Source organism: Mesoplodon densirostris, chromosome 14 (assembly GCF_025265405.1).
Source record: "Mesoplodon densirostris isolate mMesDen1 chromosome 14, mMesDen1 primary haplotype, whole genome shotgun sequence".
Classification (NCBI taxonomy): domain Eukaryota; kingdom Metazoa; phylum Chordata; class Mammalia; order Artiodactyla; family Ziphiidae; genus Mesoplodon; species Mesoplodon densirostris.
The window spans coordinates 21,956,915-21,974,343 of NC_082674.1; the positions used below are offsets into that span (position 1 = coordinate 21,956,915).

The 17,429-nt window shown below is 43.0% G+C and overlaps 3 protein-coding genes across 9 annotated transcripts in view; 2 read left to right on the forward strand and 1 right to left on the reverse strand.

Moving 5' to 3' along the window:
* GPN1 (GPN-loop GTPase 1) overlaps window positions 1–3,107 on the forward strand; it is a 20,747-nt gene extending 17,640 nt beyond the window's left edge. For all 3 annotated transcript variants that reach the window (XM_060117931.1, XM_060117929.1, XM_060117930.1), the window contains exon 14: window positions 1,432–3,107. In XM_060117931.1, the coding sequence (XP_059973914.1) occupies window positions 1,432–1,517 (86 nt within the window). In that variant the 3' untranslated portion in view covers window positions 1,518–3,107. The remainder of the gene's footprint in view (window positions 1–1,431) is intronic.
* Window positions 481–13,994, reverse strand: SUPT7L (SPT7 like, STAGA complex subunit gamma). The gene is made up of 6 exons (XM_060117927.1): window positions 13,763–13,994; window positions 12,871–12,971; window positions 11,500–12,118; window positions 7,722–8,046; window positions 6,572–6,809; window positions 481–4,777 (listed from the first exon to the last, which is right to left on the reverse strand). The coding sequence occupies exons 3-6, from the start codon at window positions 11,910–11,912 to the stop codon at window positions 4,515–4,517; spliced, it is 1,239 nt and encodes a 412-aa protein (XP_059973910.1). The 5' UTR covers window positions 11,913–12,118; window positions 12,871–12,971; window positions 13,763–13,994; the 3' UTR covers window positions 481–4,514.
* Window positions 13,995–14,068: 74 nt separating this feature from the next.
* SLC4A1AP (solute carrier family 4 member 1 adaptor protein) overlaps window positions 14,069–17,429 on the forward strand; it is a 75,018-nt gene continuing 71,657 nt past the window's right edge. For 4 of the 5 annotated variants that reach the window (XR_009534320.1, XM_060117519.1, XM_060117518.1 and 1 more), the window contains exons 1-3: window positions 14,069–14,939; window positions 15,151–15,346; window positions 17,059–17,181. Coding sequence is in view for 4 of the 5 variants with exons in the window: in XM_060117519.1 (XP_059973502.1) it covers window positions 14,274–14,939; window positions 15,151–15,346; window positions 17,059–17,181 (985 nt within the window). In the remaining variant the exon portion in view is untranslated. The remainder of the gene's footprint in view (window positions 14,940–15,150; window positions 15,347–17,058; window positions 17,182–17,429) is intronic. The other variant, XM_060117517.1, reaches the window with a different exon arrangement.

Here is a 17,429-nt window from a genome sequence, read left to right on the forward strand (position 1 = left end):
TTTTTGCGGTATGTGGGCCTCTCACTGTTGTGGCCTCTCCCGTTGCGGAGCACAGGCTCCGGATGCGCAGGCCCAGCGGCCATGGCTCACGGGCCCAGCCGCTCCGCGGCATATGGGATCCTCCCAGACCAGGGCACGAACCCGTATCCCCTGCATCGGCAGGCGGACTCTTAACCACTTGCGCCACCAGGGAGGCCCGTAATCGTTGTTTTAAGAATACAGAAGGAGGCCTCAGCAGACCTAAACCAGTCAGAAGGGACTGTAGCATTGAAGATAGAATGCCTCTGGAAATCCAAAAGTGTTCCACTTTGCATAGTTTTATGGACTGTGGACAGAATCTATTTCTTGAAACAACCCTTTTAGGTCCTAGCTGTGCCCAAGAGCAAACTTCTCCTTATTCCAGTGTGCTGGATACTAACATGTAAATTGCATCATTTAATAAGATTTATTGAGGTATAATTTACAAACAATAAATCCCACCCTTTTATTAAAGTGTATAGCTTGATGGATTTTAATACATATATATATAGTTTTGTAATTAACCATTATAATCAAGAAACAGAACAATTCTGTCACCCTAAAAGTTCGCTCATGCTCGTTTTTATTCAGTCCCTTCCCCCACACCAGTTCCTGGCAACCGCTTATCTGATTTTTGTTCCTATAATTTTGCTTTTTCCAGAATGTTGTGTAAGTGGAATCACAGTATTTAACTTGCATTTGACTTTTTTCATTCAGTGTAATGCTTTTGTGATCCATCCATGTTATTGCATGTATCAGTAATATGTTCTTTTTTATTGCTGAGTAATAGTTCTATTATGTGGATGTACCTTTGTTTATCCATTCACCAGCTGATTGACATTGGGGTTGTTGCCAGGTTTTAGCTGTCATGAATAAAGCTGCTCTAAACATTCATTAACAGGTCTTTGTGGACAGAGGTTTTCATTTCTCTCAGTTAAAAATATGTAGGAGTGGGACCTCATTTTAGTTACTTTATGAAGGAGGTATTCTCCCCACTTACAGGTCAAAGAAATTGTACATTTGGGGCAACATGATAAATAGAGCCTGCTTCTAGGAGATACTTCCTTATTGGGAGAAGTGAACATACAGTGTCTTAGAAATATAGTTGACTCTTCAACAACTTGGAGACTAGGGGTACCCACCCTCCTCGCAGTTTAAAATCCCTGTATAATTAACTTATAGTTGGCCCTCCGTATCTGTGGTTCCACATTCGTGGATTTCACCACCTGTGGATCGTGTGGTACTGTAGTATTTACGATTGAAAAAAATTCGTGTATACGTGGACCTACGCAGTTCAAACCCGTGTTGTGCAAGGGTCAAAGGTACTATTTCTGATGCATGGGTGACAGCAGCTCTAATCCACCTGTCTAATGGGAGAGTTTAAAAAGAATTAACCTTCTTTTTTCCTTGCAGTTACAGAGGAAAGCCGTGAAGAGCCAGCATTCCAGAATTTTATGCAAGAATCAATGGCACAGTACTGGAAGAGAAACAACAAATAGTTTCTAAAGTCCAAAATTTTGGAACTCTGTGTGAAGGGACTATCCTTATCTCTGATTGGGGGCTACTATAAAGGACAATTTTGTTCAGGATAGTAGTTTCTCTTATTAGTGAAATCTCCTGACTCAGATGAAGCCAGGGATAGAATACATTTGGACCTGGCAGGTAGATGCTGATTCCCCTTGGCATTTTCCTTGGATTTATGCAAGGAAGGATATTGTTTTTGGATGCTGATATCCCTTCAAGCCTAAAACTGCAAGTTTTTCATTTGAACGCACATACTTTTGCTGCTGATGGACAGAACAGAGAGAGAACTTAGTAGGCTGGATCTGTAGCCTCTACTTCTCCAGCATCTTGCTTTTGAACCTGCACCACGGGCTCCCCTCCTTTTAGCAGAAAGAGAGGGGGGAAACAGGAGCTTGTCCAGAGTGGCAGTGGAGTCTCCTTGGCAACCAATCAATCTTGGTATGAAATGTGCCTCACACTGGGTAGCTCATTGTAGAACACCAGGGTTCATTGAAGAAAGTGGGCAAAACATTGTTAACGAATAAGAATTCTACTTTAGATGGTGACTTGGATAAATAGTTTTTAATTTTAACTTTGTTGGAAGCCTGCTTGTCATAATTTCAAATAAGAAAATTATCACAAATAGTCACTGCAGTTCAGAAGAGAGGTTTAAAGCCACATGTTCTTTACTAAAGTTCCATGTACGTACTACACCTAGTAACCAGGTACAAAGCCAGGCCCTGTTTGTATTGTACTTTAACTTAATGCAGTGTATCCTTAGTGATTTACTCAAAAGGCCACGGATTTGGGTCAGTTGCACATTCCATATGTAACAGCCCTGGTAAGGGTTTGCTTTGCCTCCACATTCTTCACAGTATCTTAAAACATTATACATTTCTCTTAAGGAATTTTATCCCTGCCTAACCTGTATTCCAGATGAGTGGTTCTCAAAGTGTGGTTTCTGGACCAGAAGCAGCAGCATCATCTGGGAAGTTACTAAAAATGGGACATTCAAGCCCTATATCAGAAACTGGGGGGTGGAGGGGGTGGGGCCTAGTGGTCCATTTTACTAAGGCCCCCAGGGGATTCTGATGCATGCTAAGTTCAGAACAATATTCTAACGCAAACAACCTATGACATAATTCTAGGTCAGGTGAATCTCAGATATCAATGTGCTTATGACCTGCTTTATCAGAGTACCCCAACCTTGACCATCTGGTGCCTATTCTCCAATCTAACATTCTAAAAATAAAAGTGTTTTGTTTTACATGAAGTATTAATTTCAGTATTCTATAACTAATGGGAACCACTGGTCTAAAAACTTGAACCTGTTCTTTAAGAGGAAACCATTTGCACAGCAAAACTCTGAACATACCTGATTTTTTCCCTTAGTGACCTGATTTTTTCCCTTAGTGCCTTTGTATACTTTTTACTTAAAGAGGAACTTGTCCAGCCTATGCTATAAGCTCCATAAGGGCAGAGAGAGTCTTACTCATCTGTGTATCTCTTGCAGAGGACCCAGTACATAATAGGTACTCAATAAATGTTTGCTAAGTGAATGAATTAAATACTAGGTGGCTACTTTATGGAAACTGTTGACCTGATGTGTACTTTCATCAATAAGTAAGCGAAAATGAAGCTAAGCCTGGAACAGCAAGGGTTTAGATAAATGTGCCAAGGATGTACAATTAGCAAACTTATAAATGATCTGGTAACAGTTTAAATTATAACCTCATTTTGTTGCTATTGCATTCATATTTATTCTCAGTGCTGGACATTTAAGGCACTCAGTGATGTGGGCCTTGATTTCTGGTCTCCACAAAAGGAGTGCTCTAACTTTCACAAGACTTGTATTCTGCACCCCCAAACCAAACTTCAGCAGTATTTAACATGCACACATTTGCTAATTACTCCTGATTATTCCAGTGCTACGTCATTTATTTAATAAATACTGATTGAGACTATCAGATGCCAAGCAGGGCAGATACTGCTGTGGATGAGTAACAGAAGTAAAGTTGTTCAAGACATGATGTAAAGCAGAAGGGTGCATACTGTTATCCTTTTAGAGGCTGCCCATCCAGTAGAAACACAATATGCTGACAGAGAATTCTGGCAAAGGAATGGGCTGTTCTCTGATGGCCAAGCAGATGGAACAAATGAAATAGGCAAAAGCCTGTCCTTGGACAGGTCCTGTTTGCTTCATTCACAAAGGAGAAAAATGAAAGGAGCAATCAAAAAGTGTACATGGTGAAAATATTTTAAAAAATCTGAATGGAAATAAGAAAATAAAGATGGTGGAAATACATGGAATAAGTCTAGAGAAGGAAGAAGAAAATATGTGGCTGAGATAGTAGAGGGCTGTCTGAATAAGTAGAAAGGCTGTTTACCACAGACAGCTCTGACTTTATAGGCGACCTTATGGGCAGCAAAAACAGTTTGAAAAAAAAAGACTACTGATAGATAAGCTATGCAATGTTTAGCTATTTCCTATTAGGTATTAGCACTGGATTCCCAAGGACTTCGACCAAAAATGAAGCAAGTTAAAAAAAAATTGACATCTGATACCAGCATATATTTACGTGTGAGTCTATTCAAGCACAGCTTTGAGGCTTAACAACATCTCCATCTTCATAATATCTCTGCAAGGTAGGTCAAAGCAGTATGATTCTTCTCAGTTGTGCAAGAGAAGCAGCTCTAGAGAAGCTAAGTCACTTGTCTAGTCACACAGTAGATGTCAGGGACAGTGCTTTGGTCTCTGGATTACCATCCCAGTGTCATGTCTGTGAAAGGTAGCTTGGTTGTTGTGGAAAACTACAAAAACTGGATGCAAAAGGAAAAAGCAGACTTATTTGGTTAAATCCAGTTCCACTGATATCAGGAAAATCCACTGTTTAAGAATAAAAGTCAAATCACTGTTTATGGAAACGAATTAGAATACATCAAGGTTTTCTGTTGGGTCTTGTAGGTCTGGAGAGAAACTCTCCCTCTTTGCCTTATATTTTCCTCATCCTCTTTTTACAGCGCTGGTTGAAAACAGGGGAGGACCCCATGAGGCTGTCAGTGGAGTGGGAGCCGTAGCTGCTGTCTGAGTCATCAGGGCTCTGGGGGATCCCAGCTTCACTCATGCCTGACATGGGCTCCTCGAAGACATCGCTGCCCAGCACGCCATGCCCAGAGACGTTGCCTTCTTCACTCTCTTGTGGCTCCATTTTCACGTGGGGCAAGTTCCAAAGTGGGGAAGCATTTACTTCTGTACCTGGGAATGGAAGAAGAACATAGAACTAACTAGCAGTAAGAAAGGCTGGAACAGGGCTTCCCTGGTGGCACAGTGGTTAAGAATCCACCTGCGAGGGCAGGGGACATGGGTTCGAGCCATGGTCCGGGAAGACCCCACATGCCGTGGAGCAACTGAGCCCGTGCACCACAACTACTGAGCCTGTGCTCTAGAGCCCACACTCTGCAACGAGAAGCCACCGCAATGAGAAGCCCGCACACCACAACGAAGAGTAGCCCCCTGCTCGCCACAACTAGAGAAAGCCTGCGTGCAGCAACGAAGACCCAACGCAGCCAAAAATAAATAAATAAATAAATAAATTTTGTTTTAAAATATCTATTAAAAAAAAAAAGGCTGGAACAAAGTAGGAGACATGCACCACCCAGGGCCAACAGATGATCTTTGAGATCAGTTTTCACTCTGATTCTCTACTTGGCTGGAGAATATGGTGGTTATTCTCTGCTCAAACAGTTACCAACTCTAAATATCTTCTTTTCCACTTCCTCACCCTCCTTTACCCCACCTCATCCACCTCCATTTTCCCTAAACTAGGGAAGTAAAACTATGCTTGTGGAAAGATTCATGGTTCAAAGGCAGGCACAACCATGGGCTCTTGGTCAGGTGTTACATTGGCCTGTCCTTTCATGGGGCTGTCTTGTTTTCCTGCCTTGTGTTTGGGTCCCTGGTCCTCTCTCACATTATGAAAAGTTAATGACCAGTATGAAATGCTGGCAGCTGTTCCCAGACTGCTGAAAAGAGACGTGACCTCTACATCTGCAACAATTTTTTTGGCTCTCCTGCCTCCGTGTCTTCTAGCAACACTGTTCTGTGGTTATTACGTCTTCCATGTTGAAAGGCTCTCTGCCCAATACTTTAAAAAATGCGGCCTAATTCTGTTTAGGCTACACTGGAGGACTGGCTATTTTGCATCATTTGTGCATTGATGACATGACAATTTATATTTGTAAAGAAATGAGTGTCTAGACTAATTTGCAATCTAACTGACTTAGGGATCAAGTCATCTGGTTCTGAAGGTAATCACAGGGTCTATCTGGAAGAAGAGGCCAGCTGCCTGTAACTGGGTTGCCCTATTTCAATTCCTTTCAGTTCCAACTTGTTGGGGCGTACTTTAGCAAGGAACCCCAACTATTCAAACATCCCTGAGCAACTAACATTACTCCATCTATCTGGAAGTTGCCTTAATCAATTCAGTACAAGCATCAGGAAAGACCAGAATACAGAGGGCAGGAGGCCATCTGCCCACCCAGCTGGGTCAGCTGAATTAACTCTGGTAATCACTTATTGCATCTACATCCTAACTAGAAATATTTTTTTTTTTTTTTTTTGCGGTATGCGGGCCCCTCACTGTTGTGGCCTCTCCCGTTGCGGAGCACAGGCTCCGGCGCGCAGGCTCAGTGGCCATGGCTCACGGGCCCAGCTGCTCCACGGCATGTGGGATCTTCCCGGACCGGGGCACGAACCCATGTCCCCTGCATCGGCAGGCGGACTCTCAACCACTGCGCCACCAGGGAAGCCCCCCTAACTAGAAATAATTTTAAAGAATGTCTGTAAAGCTCTGCTAGTCCTTTCTTCCTTAATTACAAAGAGAATGTTGGTATCTGTAGATCAGTGAAGCTATATTTGTTTTCAGACTTTCCATTCTCCTGCCCATCCCCACTTTTGTTCTTCCATCTCCAGAGTTTGAGTCCAAAACGCAAGAAGTACTGAGATTGGCAGATCTCCCAGAATCAAAATGGGTAAGTTGTTTTCTCTTACTTGAAGCCTGTGGTGAAGCCTCGACCTCCAGGTTAGATGGGAAGCGTTCACTCTGAGTCCCAAGGACTCCCATGGGCAGTGACTGGTCTCCAGAAGCAAGGTCAGCCTCCAGTTCCTCACTGACAGGGAAGGTGATGTCGCTCACAGGTTCCTCCTTGATCTTTACAGGTTTAGTGTCCTCTGTGGCCTTCTCAGGATTGACAATCCTTTCATACTCTTCAGAGAGCTGCTTACTAATCTGTTGGCAAGTAAGTCAATTTTCCAAGTTAAAAGCAAGTTGGATAGTCAGCTTGTGGCATCCATGGAAAAGCCAACAGAATATGAATATGCATAAAGCATCACTACCAAAGGAAGGAATGTGAGTTTGAAATTCGTAAATGACAGAGACATGTAAAGAATATCTGTTTAGCAGAGAATGTGCATGTCATTAATTAAAAGGTACATAAAGGTGAAAAATATTTAGACTGTATTATTATATCAGAACTGGGACAAAAGATCACATTTTTAGCTATAAAAACTAACATTTGACATAGGTACCACAGGTGGATAATGAACACTGTAGGAAACCTGGATTGCTTAGCAAAGACGACTGGGTGTTAAGAATTCCTTACCATATTTTAGATTTGGGGAAACCGAAACAGTGAACAAAATGCCTCAGGCCACAAGGGTTGAAGAGCTCAGATATTTCTGTTTCTAACCCAAAATGGTGTCTCCCCCACCACACTCCACCCTTGGGCAGCATCACCTCACTCTGTTTTGTTTCTTTCTCATAGCACTTAACGCCATCTGAAATTATTTTGATCATTATTTGTTTACTTGTTTTTGTTTCCCTCTCAACAAGAGTGCAAGCTCAAGGAACTTGTTAACTGCTGAATCTCATAGTGCCTGACTCACAATAGGCACTCAATAAATATTCGTTGAATAAAAGCATGCTAACCACATGCTATAATTTCACTGACTAAAGGAGAACCCTGAGTCTGGCCAGGTCAGTGATGAGGCCAGTGGAACACAGCCAGGGCCGAGAGGAAAGCAGGGTAAGTCCACTCTGTTCCAAGACCCTGTGCTCTGCACCCTAGAGCAAGTGTTAGGGATCCTGCTGGGCACCCCTAGAGTACACATCTTTACCCACTTCTCCTCAGGGTCCTCTCACCTGCAGCATGTAACTGTGATAGTCCTTGATGCGGTGCTGCCAGAACTTCTGGAGGGAGAGCACGCTGCCAATGCCCACTTCATGGAAAACCTGCTCCATCACGTCGGGGAAGGGAGTCTGCCCCATCCGGGCCTCCTGATCCACAGCAAAGCGCAGCAACTTGGTGAACTTAAGACAATACTCGTGTGCCACATCAGTTAGGGTCTCCAGGACACTTTCGTTAGCACACTCAAAGCCTGCGTGGGCTAGGATTGTGGCCACTGCCTGGTAGAGGAGCTGCCGGCAGGAGTGCCAGCTGAGTTCAGTCACAGGTTCCCCTTTCCCACTGAAAGCGGAGACATGCTAGTGTTATTAGTGCTCTTGCAAAGGGGTGACCTGTCCTGTCTCCCTAGGAGGTTTACAATCCCAATCAAACCACCAGCTCAGCTTTCCAGGGGAATTCTAGGCAGGTTACATAGCCCAGTGTCATCTTGTTGCTGTCAGGGCACATCTCAACAACCCAGTCATATCCCTGAGCTGCTCCAATTACATAAAATTTGAACAGGCAATAGATGCCTGTAGTGAACAGTATAAAAGGGTATCTAGTGAAAAGGAAGTTTCCTTCTCCTTATATCAACCGCTGGATTTTGATCACTTTTAGGATCTGATTAATTTTAAGAGTATAGCTCAGATAATGCTCAGTGGTGCTCTATTTCACCAGAACATAGGTTCCTCACATGCTGGGCAATATATGGACTTCTAGAAATTCACAGTCCCAATTAGGAGATTCTTATTTAACTACAACAGACCATTTGTAAAGCTGGGAAAGGAACTCAATTTTATAAAAGCAATCTAAAACATATATAGCTTACAAAGCATTTTTATCCTGTTTTATGCTGTGAAGTGGGTAGGGGTCCATATTTCTTCACATCCCTATCCCGCAGGTGAAGAAACTGAAGTTCAGAGAGGCTGACTTGCCAAAAGATTTTTGGTATTATTAAGTGATAGAGCTTCTGCCTTTAGATCCCATGTTCTTAATAATACACTGTTTTGCACCTAATCACTACGACAAAGATCCCAATCTTTCCAAAACAAAACAAAAAACCTCAAAAAACTGTCTGGTCTCCTAAAAATAACTTTTAATGAGCTACTAATTTACCTGCTCTCCTGAAATTTCCTATCTTCTGCCTCCCTCTGACAAAGTAAATAGATAAAGATAAGACAGGGTACAGAAAATTACTTTTCCCTGGTCCATACTTGGCATGCGTCGCCCTGTGCTTGCTGTACAGAGTGCCTGAGGAGCTGCACACCCATGCTGCTGTTATCTGCTCAGTAGCAACTACTGTAATTCACGTAATAATTGGAACCTAAGAAAACCAACTGCCTAATAACTTTTCATTCACTGTTTGCATCATCATTTCCCATGGCCAGTCTCTCTGGACCAAAAGCTAAAGGCTTCAGAAGTGCCTAATAAACAGAGCTAAATCAGTATTGCTTTGCTTAATATGTGGACCCATTTCAAAGGAAAATAATTCTTCCCATACCCCCATAGCTGATGCAAATTATTTTTGTACACAGTTTCTTAAATATGTATAAAACAAACTACGTTTAAACTTCTGATGTTCACAGACTCTTCCTAACAATTAAAATTAGAAAATTGACACGAAACTACAAATTCTAAATAATAGCATCAATTTAATATGAAGGACAATATTATTTCGTTAAAGGTAAATTGCTCTCAAAATGTAAACTTGGTACTGATTCCCACAGAGTAAGTGTGTCGAAGTTGGGCACATCTACACTAACGCGGGGCAAGCATGTAACGACACAGTTCTCCCTCCCTTTTTCGCTATTCCAATGTCTTCAGAGCCTTCGATTAGACAATACACCATGACATTTTCTGGCCTTCATCTGGCCCAACTGCAAGCCTTACTTAATAAGTCTATTTCTGTTCTTTTCTCATTAGTTTGGGACAATTAAAATAGTAGCAACTATTATCATCAATAGGCAGATGCACTAAGTGATATACAATATTACTTATGTAGTATTTTTGCCAAACATTTCATTTGAATCTAATCTTGAGGAAATAATCAGCAAATCCAGTCTGATTTGGGACTGCCTACAAGACAAGTGACCTAAACTCTTAAACAAGATTAATATCATGTATTATAAAAGGGGGAAGCTATGCTGGCTTAAAAGACACTAAAGAGGCAGAGAAAGACAAATACTGTATGATATCATTTTTACGTGGAATCTAAAACAAACTAGTGAATATAACAAAAAAGAAATAGACTCACAGATATAGAGAACAAACTAGTGGTTACCAGGGGGGAGAGGGAAGAGGGGCGGGGCAAGATAGGAGAAGGGGATGAAGAGGTACAAACTACTATGTATCAAATAAATAAGCTACAAGGATATATTGTACAGCACAGAGAATATAGCCAATATTTTGTAATAACTTTAAAAGGAGTATAATCTATAAAAGTATTGAATCATGATGTTGTACACCTGAAACTAATATAGTATTGTAAATCAACTATACCTCAAAAAAAAAAATAGACACTAAAGAGGTATAACAACCAAATGCAATGCGTGAATCTTTGTTAGGTCCAGGATTGGGGACAAACATACCTTCAAAAGATATTTTGGAGACAACTGGAGAAATCTGAATACAGACATATTAAATGATAGTATTTAATTAGTGTTCATTTACTTTGATGTGATAATGGTTATTGGGATTGTGTAGGAAATTTCCTTATTCTTGGGATAAGGTGAAGAATTTAGGGGTGAAAGAATGAAGAATTTAGGGGTGATATATTGCAATGTCTGCAACTTTAAAATATTTGGCAAAAAAAGTCTTACGTGTATGTGTATACGTATATACATGTTTGTATATTTGTGTGTAAATGTGTGTATACACACTTACACATACATGAGAGAGAGAAAGTAAATGTGGCAAAATGTTAACAATTGGTGAATCCAGGTGAAGGGTATTTGGGTGTGTGTCATACTATTATTTAAACTTTTCTATAGGTCTGACAAAGTTCAAAATGAAAAGGAAAAAGTAATTATTTGGCACCAAATGCAAACTTTCACACTGAAACCTAGTAGTAGCACTAGGTTATAAGGCAGTCATTCAGATGATCTGGAGCAGGGCTCCTCAAATTGAAATATACTTATGAACATTCTGGAGGTCTTGTTAAAATGAAAATTCTGACTCAGCAGGTCTGGGTGGGTCTGAGACTCTGCATTTCTAACAAGCTCCCAGGTGGTATTGATGTTGCTGATCTTGGACCAGATTTTGAGTAGCAAGGATCAAGAACATTTTTCTATTATTATTTCTTAAACTATGTTATCAAAATGAAAATACACAATTAAAAATTCTTGTATAGAACTTGGAGATTCCTAATAGTATGAGAATAAGTCCATGAATCTCATTTTGAGGACACTGAGCTAAACCCATATTATACCTTTTAATTAAACAGAAGGACTAGACTCTGAGGACTATGAGGCCATGGCCTATTTTACAAACTAGTGTAGTACCTTGCTCCTAGTAAAGTGCTTGGCACATATGAGGCACTCAATAAATATTTGTTGCATCAGAAAATAAAAAAATAACAGACTCTGGATTCGGAAGATCAGGGTTCAAGTCCTAGACTTCCCACTAATTACCTGAGCAACTTTGGCCAAGGCAATTACTCTCATCCTCAGTTTCCTCATGGAAATGTGATTACCTGCTTAACACGGTTGTTGAGAAGATTTTTTGAGAAAAGTAAGATATAGCAAAGTCTTGCCTTACCGATAAAAGTCACTCTCTGGGTCACTGTGCCGGATGTGGAATGGGGCGCTGGGATTCTTACAATCTAAAGGAAGGAGGTCATCAGGAAGAGGAGGTGACCCAGGGCAGGACGGAAGAGGCTCACTCTCTTCAGTCTTTACACCTTCTGTCTGTTGCTGATTCTGGGCCTGAGCTGTGGCAATGAGGTTACGCAGACGGCGGTTGTGCTGGATCAGCTGAATGGTATGGATGGTGAGGCTGCATGGCTCTGAGGGGATGTCCAACATAGTGGGGGGCTTGGGCTTGTTGGCTGAGGGCTGGTGCAGGGGTGGGTCATGGACTTCTACCAGTCGGAACTCCCGAGGGAGCAAGTCAAAGGAACTTCTGTTGGTCTGGTTTGATGAGATTGGTATCTCTCCCCAGTATCTCAACATTTTGGAATAAGAAAGGAAGAGCTTTCAAGTTAAATGTAGATGATATCCTAAAAGTAGTGTTTTAAAATCTCTAGCAACTGCAGGTTATGGGCTTCTATAGTGAAAAATATGAAGTCTAGCCAGTTATTTACATAAAAAGTAGGCAGTTCAAGACCACTTAGAAAAATGTCAGTGTCAGCAACACTGTAGGACCAAGGATGTTCTCCCTGAAGAAATTAAGAGAAATATAACTGTTAGATGCCAGTCATCACAATCACAAACTAGGACAATTCCTACTGGACTGAACCACAAGGTAGAGTTTGGGTCATCAGTAAATTAATAGCTGCAAGAGTATCTGGGGCTATAGTGTCCATATTTTCCATCTCACCCTACTAACTCATTACCAGAACTGCCATCATACCCAGTCCTGAACGATTTGCAAGGCAAGATGCTTAAATGAGACCTGGAATACTTCTCAGAGTATCTTGACACATCTGTCCTGGATCAGTAGGAGAAAAGGGAATAGAGTTAAAGATAGGAAAAGGTGGCTCTTTTTTTTTTTTTTTTTGGCTGTGCCATGCAGCTTGTAGGATCTTAGTTCCCCCGACCAGGGATAGAACCCAGGCCTGGGCAGTGAAAGTGCCGAGTCCTAACCATTGGGCCACCAGGGAATTCCCGAGGTGGTTCTTAATTTGTGAATGCCAGGCATGGGAACCTTTAACTGGTCCTGGTGGAAAAATTTATGAACCACTAACCTAAACGGTCTTATGCATTCAACTTCTGACGTATACAGGGAAGAATCTGAGATATCTGCTGTCTCCTAACGAATATCCCTTCCTTCAGTCTCTCCTTATATCTAATCTACTCTGTACAGTAATGCTAGACTTAATATTTTAAACTCATTGCCTATTGGAAAAAAGTCAGTCAAAATTTTTTTGGTTTATCATTCAACAACGTTTACAGTCTGGCTTCAACTCACCCTTCCAGATTCATTGCCCATGTGTCTCTTCAAATTCAACAAACATTTACCGAACGCCAGGTGTCATGTGAAGAGATAAAGACTAATGCAAGATCCTTGCCCTGAAGTGGGGGAGAAAAACATAAAAAGGACATTTCAATATTAAAGTGTGTGGTAAGAGCTGTTCTAGAGACACAGACCTGGTGCAGTGAGAAAACACAAAGGAGGAACTTCCTGGAGAAAATGACCACTTTAGATCTACCAGTATCAGACTACTCAGGCTGAGAATGCCATGCATTTTCACAGCTTAAAGATGTGATCTCTGCCAGAAATGCCCTGACACCCACCACATCCCTGGCCGACTTGTATTCATTCTTAAGTATGGCTTAAGTCACCACCCTCTATCACCTCCCCAGTACAACTCCCTTCATCATATTCTCAGAGCACTTTGCATGTCTCCATCACAGCATTTATCCCTATATTTAAACTAGTACTTAATCTCAATTTTATTCTTCCATCTGGCTCTCACAACTGTGATCTTAGTACAGTGAGTGCCTACTACATGCCGGACTTTGCCTTTACTGTTAATTCAATTCTCCCAACCTCTCTATGAATTAGATACTATTATTACCCCACTTTTCAGATGTGGAAGCTGAGGCCTACTGTCTTGCCTAATGTCAGAAATGGCTGAGAGGGAAAATCAACACGGCCAGGCTCCAGGGCCTGCACTCTTAACAACTACACTATGCTGCCTCATTAATTGGTTTCGGAAAGAATAAAAGAACGAACGAATAAATGAATGAACCAAGTGACAACAAAAATCGCCCTCTCCCCTAGCTTCACCGAAAGGAGCACGAAGGACAGACACCAAGCACAAGCAATGCCCAAGTCCCTAGGGGGGCTCCTCCGTCACCGTCAGCAGGCGCAGGCGCCAATCACAGGGTCCTGGGGTCGCCTAATGCTGGGGCAGCCCGGACACAGGGACATCTGGACCTGGACCGAGGCAAGGAGGCTCCACTATGGACTGCCACGTCGCAGGTGCGGGGTTGGGCGGCTGTACGACTCCGAGAGGCCTGAGACAAGGGTCGCGTCAGGCCCGGAAGGCTGGTGTGTTGATTAGTGATTCAAGGCTGCCGGAAGCGCTTCTTCTCAATCAGGCGCTGCCACAGGAAGTCGTTGTAACCCAGTTGCAACCTCTAAAGATGTCCCCATTCCGACAGTACCTTGACCGCCTTTTTGCTTTCCTCTTCTTATAACTTCCCAGGATACTCACTTCTTCACAACGCTCTAGGTCGTGAAGGAGCAACTCAACCGTCGCTGCCAGAGAAGCCGCTGGGGGCTGGGGAGAGGGAGGCGTGGAGAGGAATGTAGAGACCGAGTGGGTGAGGTTTCCCAGGAACAGATTTCGAGGTTGCACGCGCTTGATGATGGCTGCTAGTCCCTCTCAGTCAGAGCCGCTGGCCTCGCAGGAACTCAATGGCGACTTCAAGAAGCCAGGCCTGCCCTTGCCCCCGGCGGTGCGGGGCAAAGCCCCGGCCACCAATCCTTCAAACCCTGAGGAGGTAAAGAAGGAAAGGCCCACGGCGCTGCCGGACTCCCATTCCGCGGAGCCTGAAGTCCCGCCAGCCCTGCTGGACAGCGGGGAGACTAGGGGTCCAGCGGAGGAGCAGCCACGGCCCCCCACAGCTGCTCCTTCCCCTGGCGGCCCGGCCCGGGCTCCCCCTTACCGAGAGCCTCCGTGGGGCGGCCCCGCCACGGCCCCCTACAGCCTAGAGACACTGAAGGGCGGCACCATCCTTGGCACCCGGAGTTTGAAAGGGATGAGTTGCTGTCTTTTCGGGAGGCTCGCTAGCTGCGACGTGTGCCTGGAGCATCCTTCGGTGTCTCGCTACCACGCTGTGCTGCAGCACAGGGTGTCCGGTCCCGAGGCAGAATGCGACGGCCACGGGCCTGGCTTCTACCTCTTCGATTTGGGAAGCACCCACGGCACTTTTCTTAACAAAACCCGCATCCCGCCCCGCACCTATTGTCGGGTCCACGTCGGGCATGTTCTTCGCTTTGGAGGCAGCACCCGGCTCTTTGTTTTTCAGGTAAGTAGAAAAACCTAGAATTGCAGTCTCTGGAGTGCACCCGGCTGCGTTCCTGAGCTCGTTAAGTTTTCACTAAGGAAGGAGATTGTCTTAGCGATTACAAAAGTGGAGGAATCTGGCCCCTCATCTCCAGACCTCTGTACACATTGCCATATTTCTGAAAGTGACTTTAACAATCAACTGTAAAAAATTCTTTTGCTTCATCCATCAGGGACCAGAGGAAGACCGAGAGGCAGAATCTGAGTTGACAGTAACGCAATTGAAGGAATTGCGCAAGCAGCAACAAATGATGTTGGAGAAGAAGATGCTGGGAGAAGACTCAGATGAAGAAGAGGAAACGGATACAGCTGAAAGAAAGAGAAATACTGGTAGTCAAGATGATGAAATGGGCTGCACCTGGGGAATGGGTAAGGAATCAAAATTGCTGCCAGAGGTTAATATTTTAAATTCATTTCTACTAGTACGCTTAAATGTTTTTTGGTGTTTTTTTTTTTTTTTTTTTTTTTTCCTTTTGCGGTATGCGGGCCTCTCACTGTTGTGGCCTCCCCCGTCGCGGAGCACAGGCTCCGGACGCGCAGGCTCCGGACGCGCAGGCTCAGCGGCCATGGCTCACGGGCCCAGCCGCTCCGCGGCACATGGGATCCTCCCAGACCGGGGCACGAACCCGTATCCCCTGCATCGGCAGGCGGACTCTCAACCACTTGCGCCACCAGGGAGGCCCTTTGGTGTTTTTTTGTTTGGGGTTTTTTGTTTTTCTTTTTATCATACAGCTTTCATGACTCTTTGAGATAGATAGGACAAATACAGTTTGCACATTAGGTTACCCAAACTCAGATTTATTAACTTTTCTGATGCCAAAAAATTGAATTATGGGCACTATTGATTTCTTTTCATGTGTTTTACAGTGCACTCCTTTGTTCAAAAGTTCCTCAGCGTATAGTTTATTATTTTTAACCATTAAAATTTAATTAAGTACTGATTATTGCTAAAGGGGGTGAAACTACATTCAATCAAATAAAACAGAATGTTATTCAGTATAGGAGTTCTCTTGAATTTTTCATACTTTGTGTAAATACCCTGAAATGTGAAAATATCTAATCAGAGGAATAAATTGAATTTTCCATAACACCAGACATTTTAGAGGATGGGTATTCAGGAGCTAGGATTTTGAAAAGCTAGAAGATGACCATACTATGTTGTTGGGAAGACAGATAAATCTTATGAAATTACTTGTGGTAAGTGCCAAACAAAAGCTAGAAACCATTAGTATGCTAGGGTAAGGGTTCAGAGAAGGGAGCAGTCACTGAGGACCTAGACCTGCACTATCCAATATGGTAGTCATCAGCCACGTTGGGAACTTACAGTGTGGCTAGTCCAAATTGACATGTGCTGTAAATGTAAAATACACACTGGGTTTTAGACTTAGTGTAAAAAAAGAATGTAAAATATTCATAATATTTTTATGTAGATTCCTTGATAATAATTTCACCTGTTTCTCTTTTTTGATGTGGCTACTAGAAAATGTAAATTGCATATATGGCTTTCATTATGTTTCTGTTGGGCAGCACTAACAGATCTTTGGGACAGTTTATAAGTTTATAAACAGAAGGGTTTTGAGCTGGGACTTGGAGGAAAGGAAAAGAAGCCCTTAAGAAGCTGAGCATTGGGGTGGTATTTGGGGCAGGGATTGATGATTGTAATGGAGTACTAAGTAGACCAGTCTGTTGGTGGATATGATAAGTATTGGGAAATTATACTGAAGACAAAGTATTAGACCTGGGTGTGAGAGAGTGAGAATGCTGGGCTGAGGAACTTCATTTTTTTTTTTTTTTTTTTTTTACATAGAGAATGTGGTAGGTAATTTTGCTTTTAAAATATCAATACATATAGTGATGGAGAACAAAAATAAGGTGCCATGAAAAGTTTTAACTTGTCACACAATTTAGAAAACCTGAAGATGTTCATACTGATGGTCTTGTGGTTGTCCTCCTCCCCCCCACCCCCACCTTTCTTTTCATCACTGATAACTGTATCTTTATTCAGCCTGAAGGGATAATGGGTGTCATTCAGATAGTCTCTTATGTCTGATTGTCTTTTCTTTCTTTCCCATATCCTGTAGGAGAAGATGCTGTAGAGGATGAGGCTGAAGAGAACCCCATTGTCTTAGAGTTTCAGCAGGAAAGAGAGGCCTTTTATATAAAGGATCCAAAAAAGGCTCTCCAAGGTTTTTTTGACCGAGAAGGTATGTAAACAGATTCTGACACTGCCAGTATAATGTATCCACAACAGGGTGGTTTTCCAGATCTTCAGGTACTTAGAAATGCTGTAATTTATCTCCTCTCCTCCTCGTTCAGTTCTTGCCTGTGTGGTCAGTTGCTTCACTGTTGTGGCCTCTCCCGTTGTGGAGCACAGGCTCCGGACGCGCAGGCCCAGCGGCCATGGCTCACGGGCCCAGCCGCTCCACGGCATGTGGGATCCTCCCGGACCGGG

Coding starts and splice junctions, on each gene's coding strand:
- SUPT7L (XM_060117927.1), bottom strand. CDS start 11,912: ATGTTGAGATACTGGGGAGAGATACCAATCTCATCAAACCAGACCAAC. Junction 6,810..7,721: donor ATCACAGTTACATGCTGCAG/GTGAGAGGACCC, acceptor ACTTGCCAACAG/ATTAGTAAGCAGCTCTCTGA. Junction 4,778..6,571: donor GGCTTCACCACAGGCTTCAA/GTAAGAGAAAAC, acceptor TTCCATTCCCAG/GTACAGAAGTAAATGCTTCC.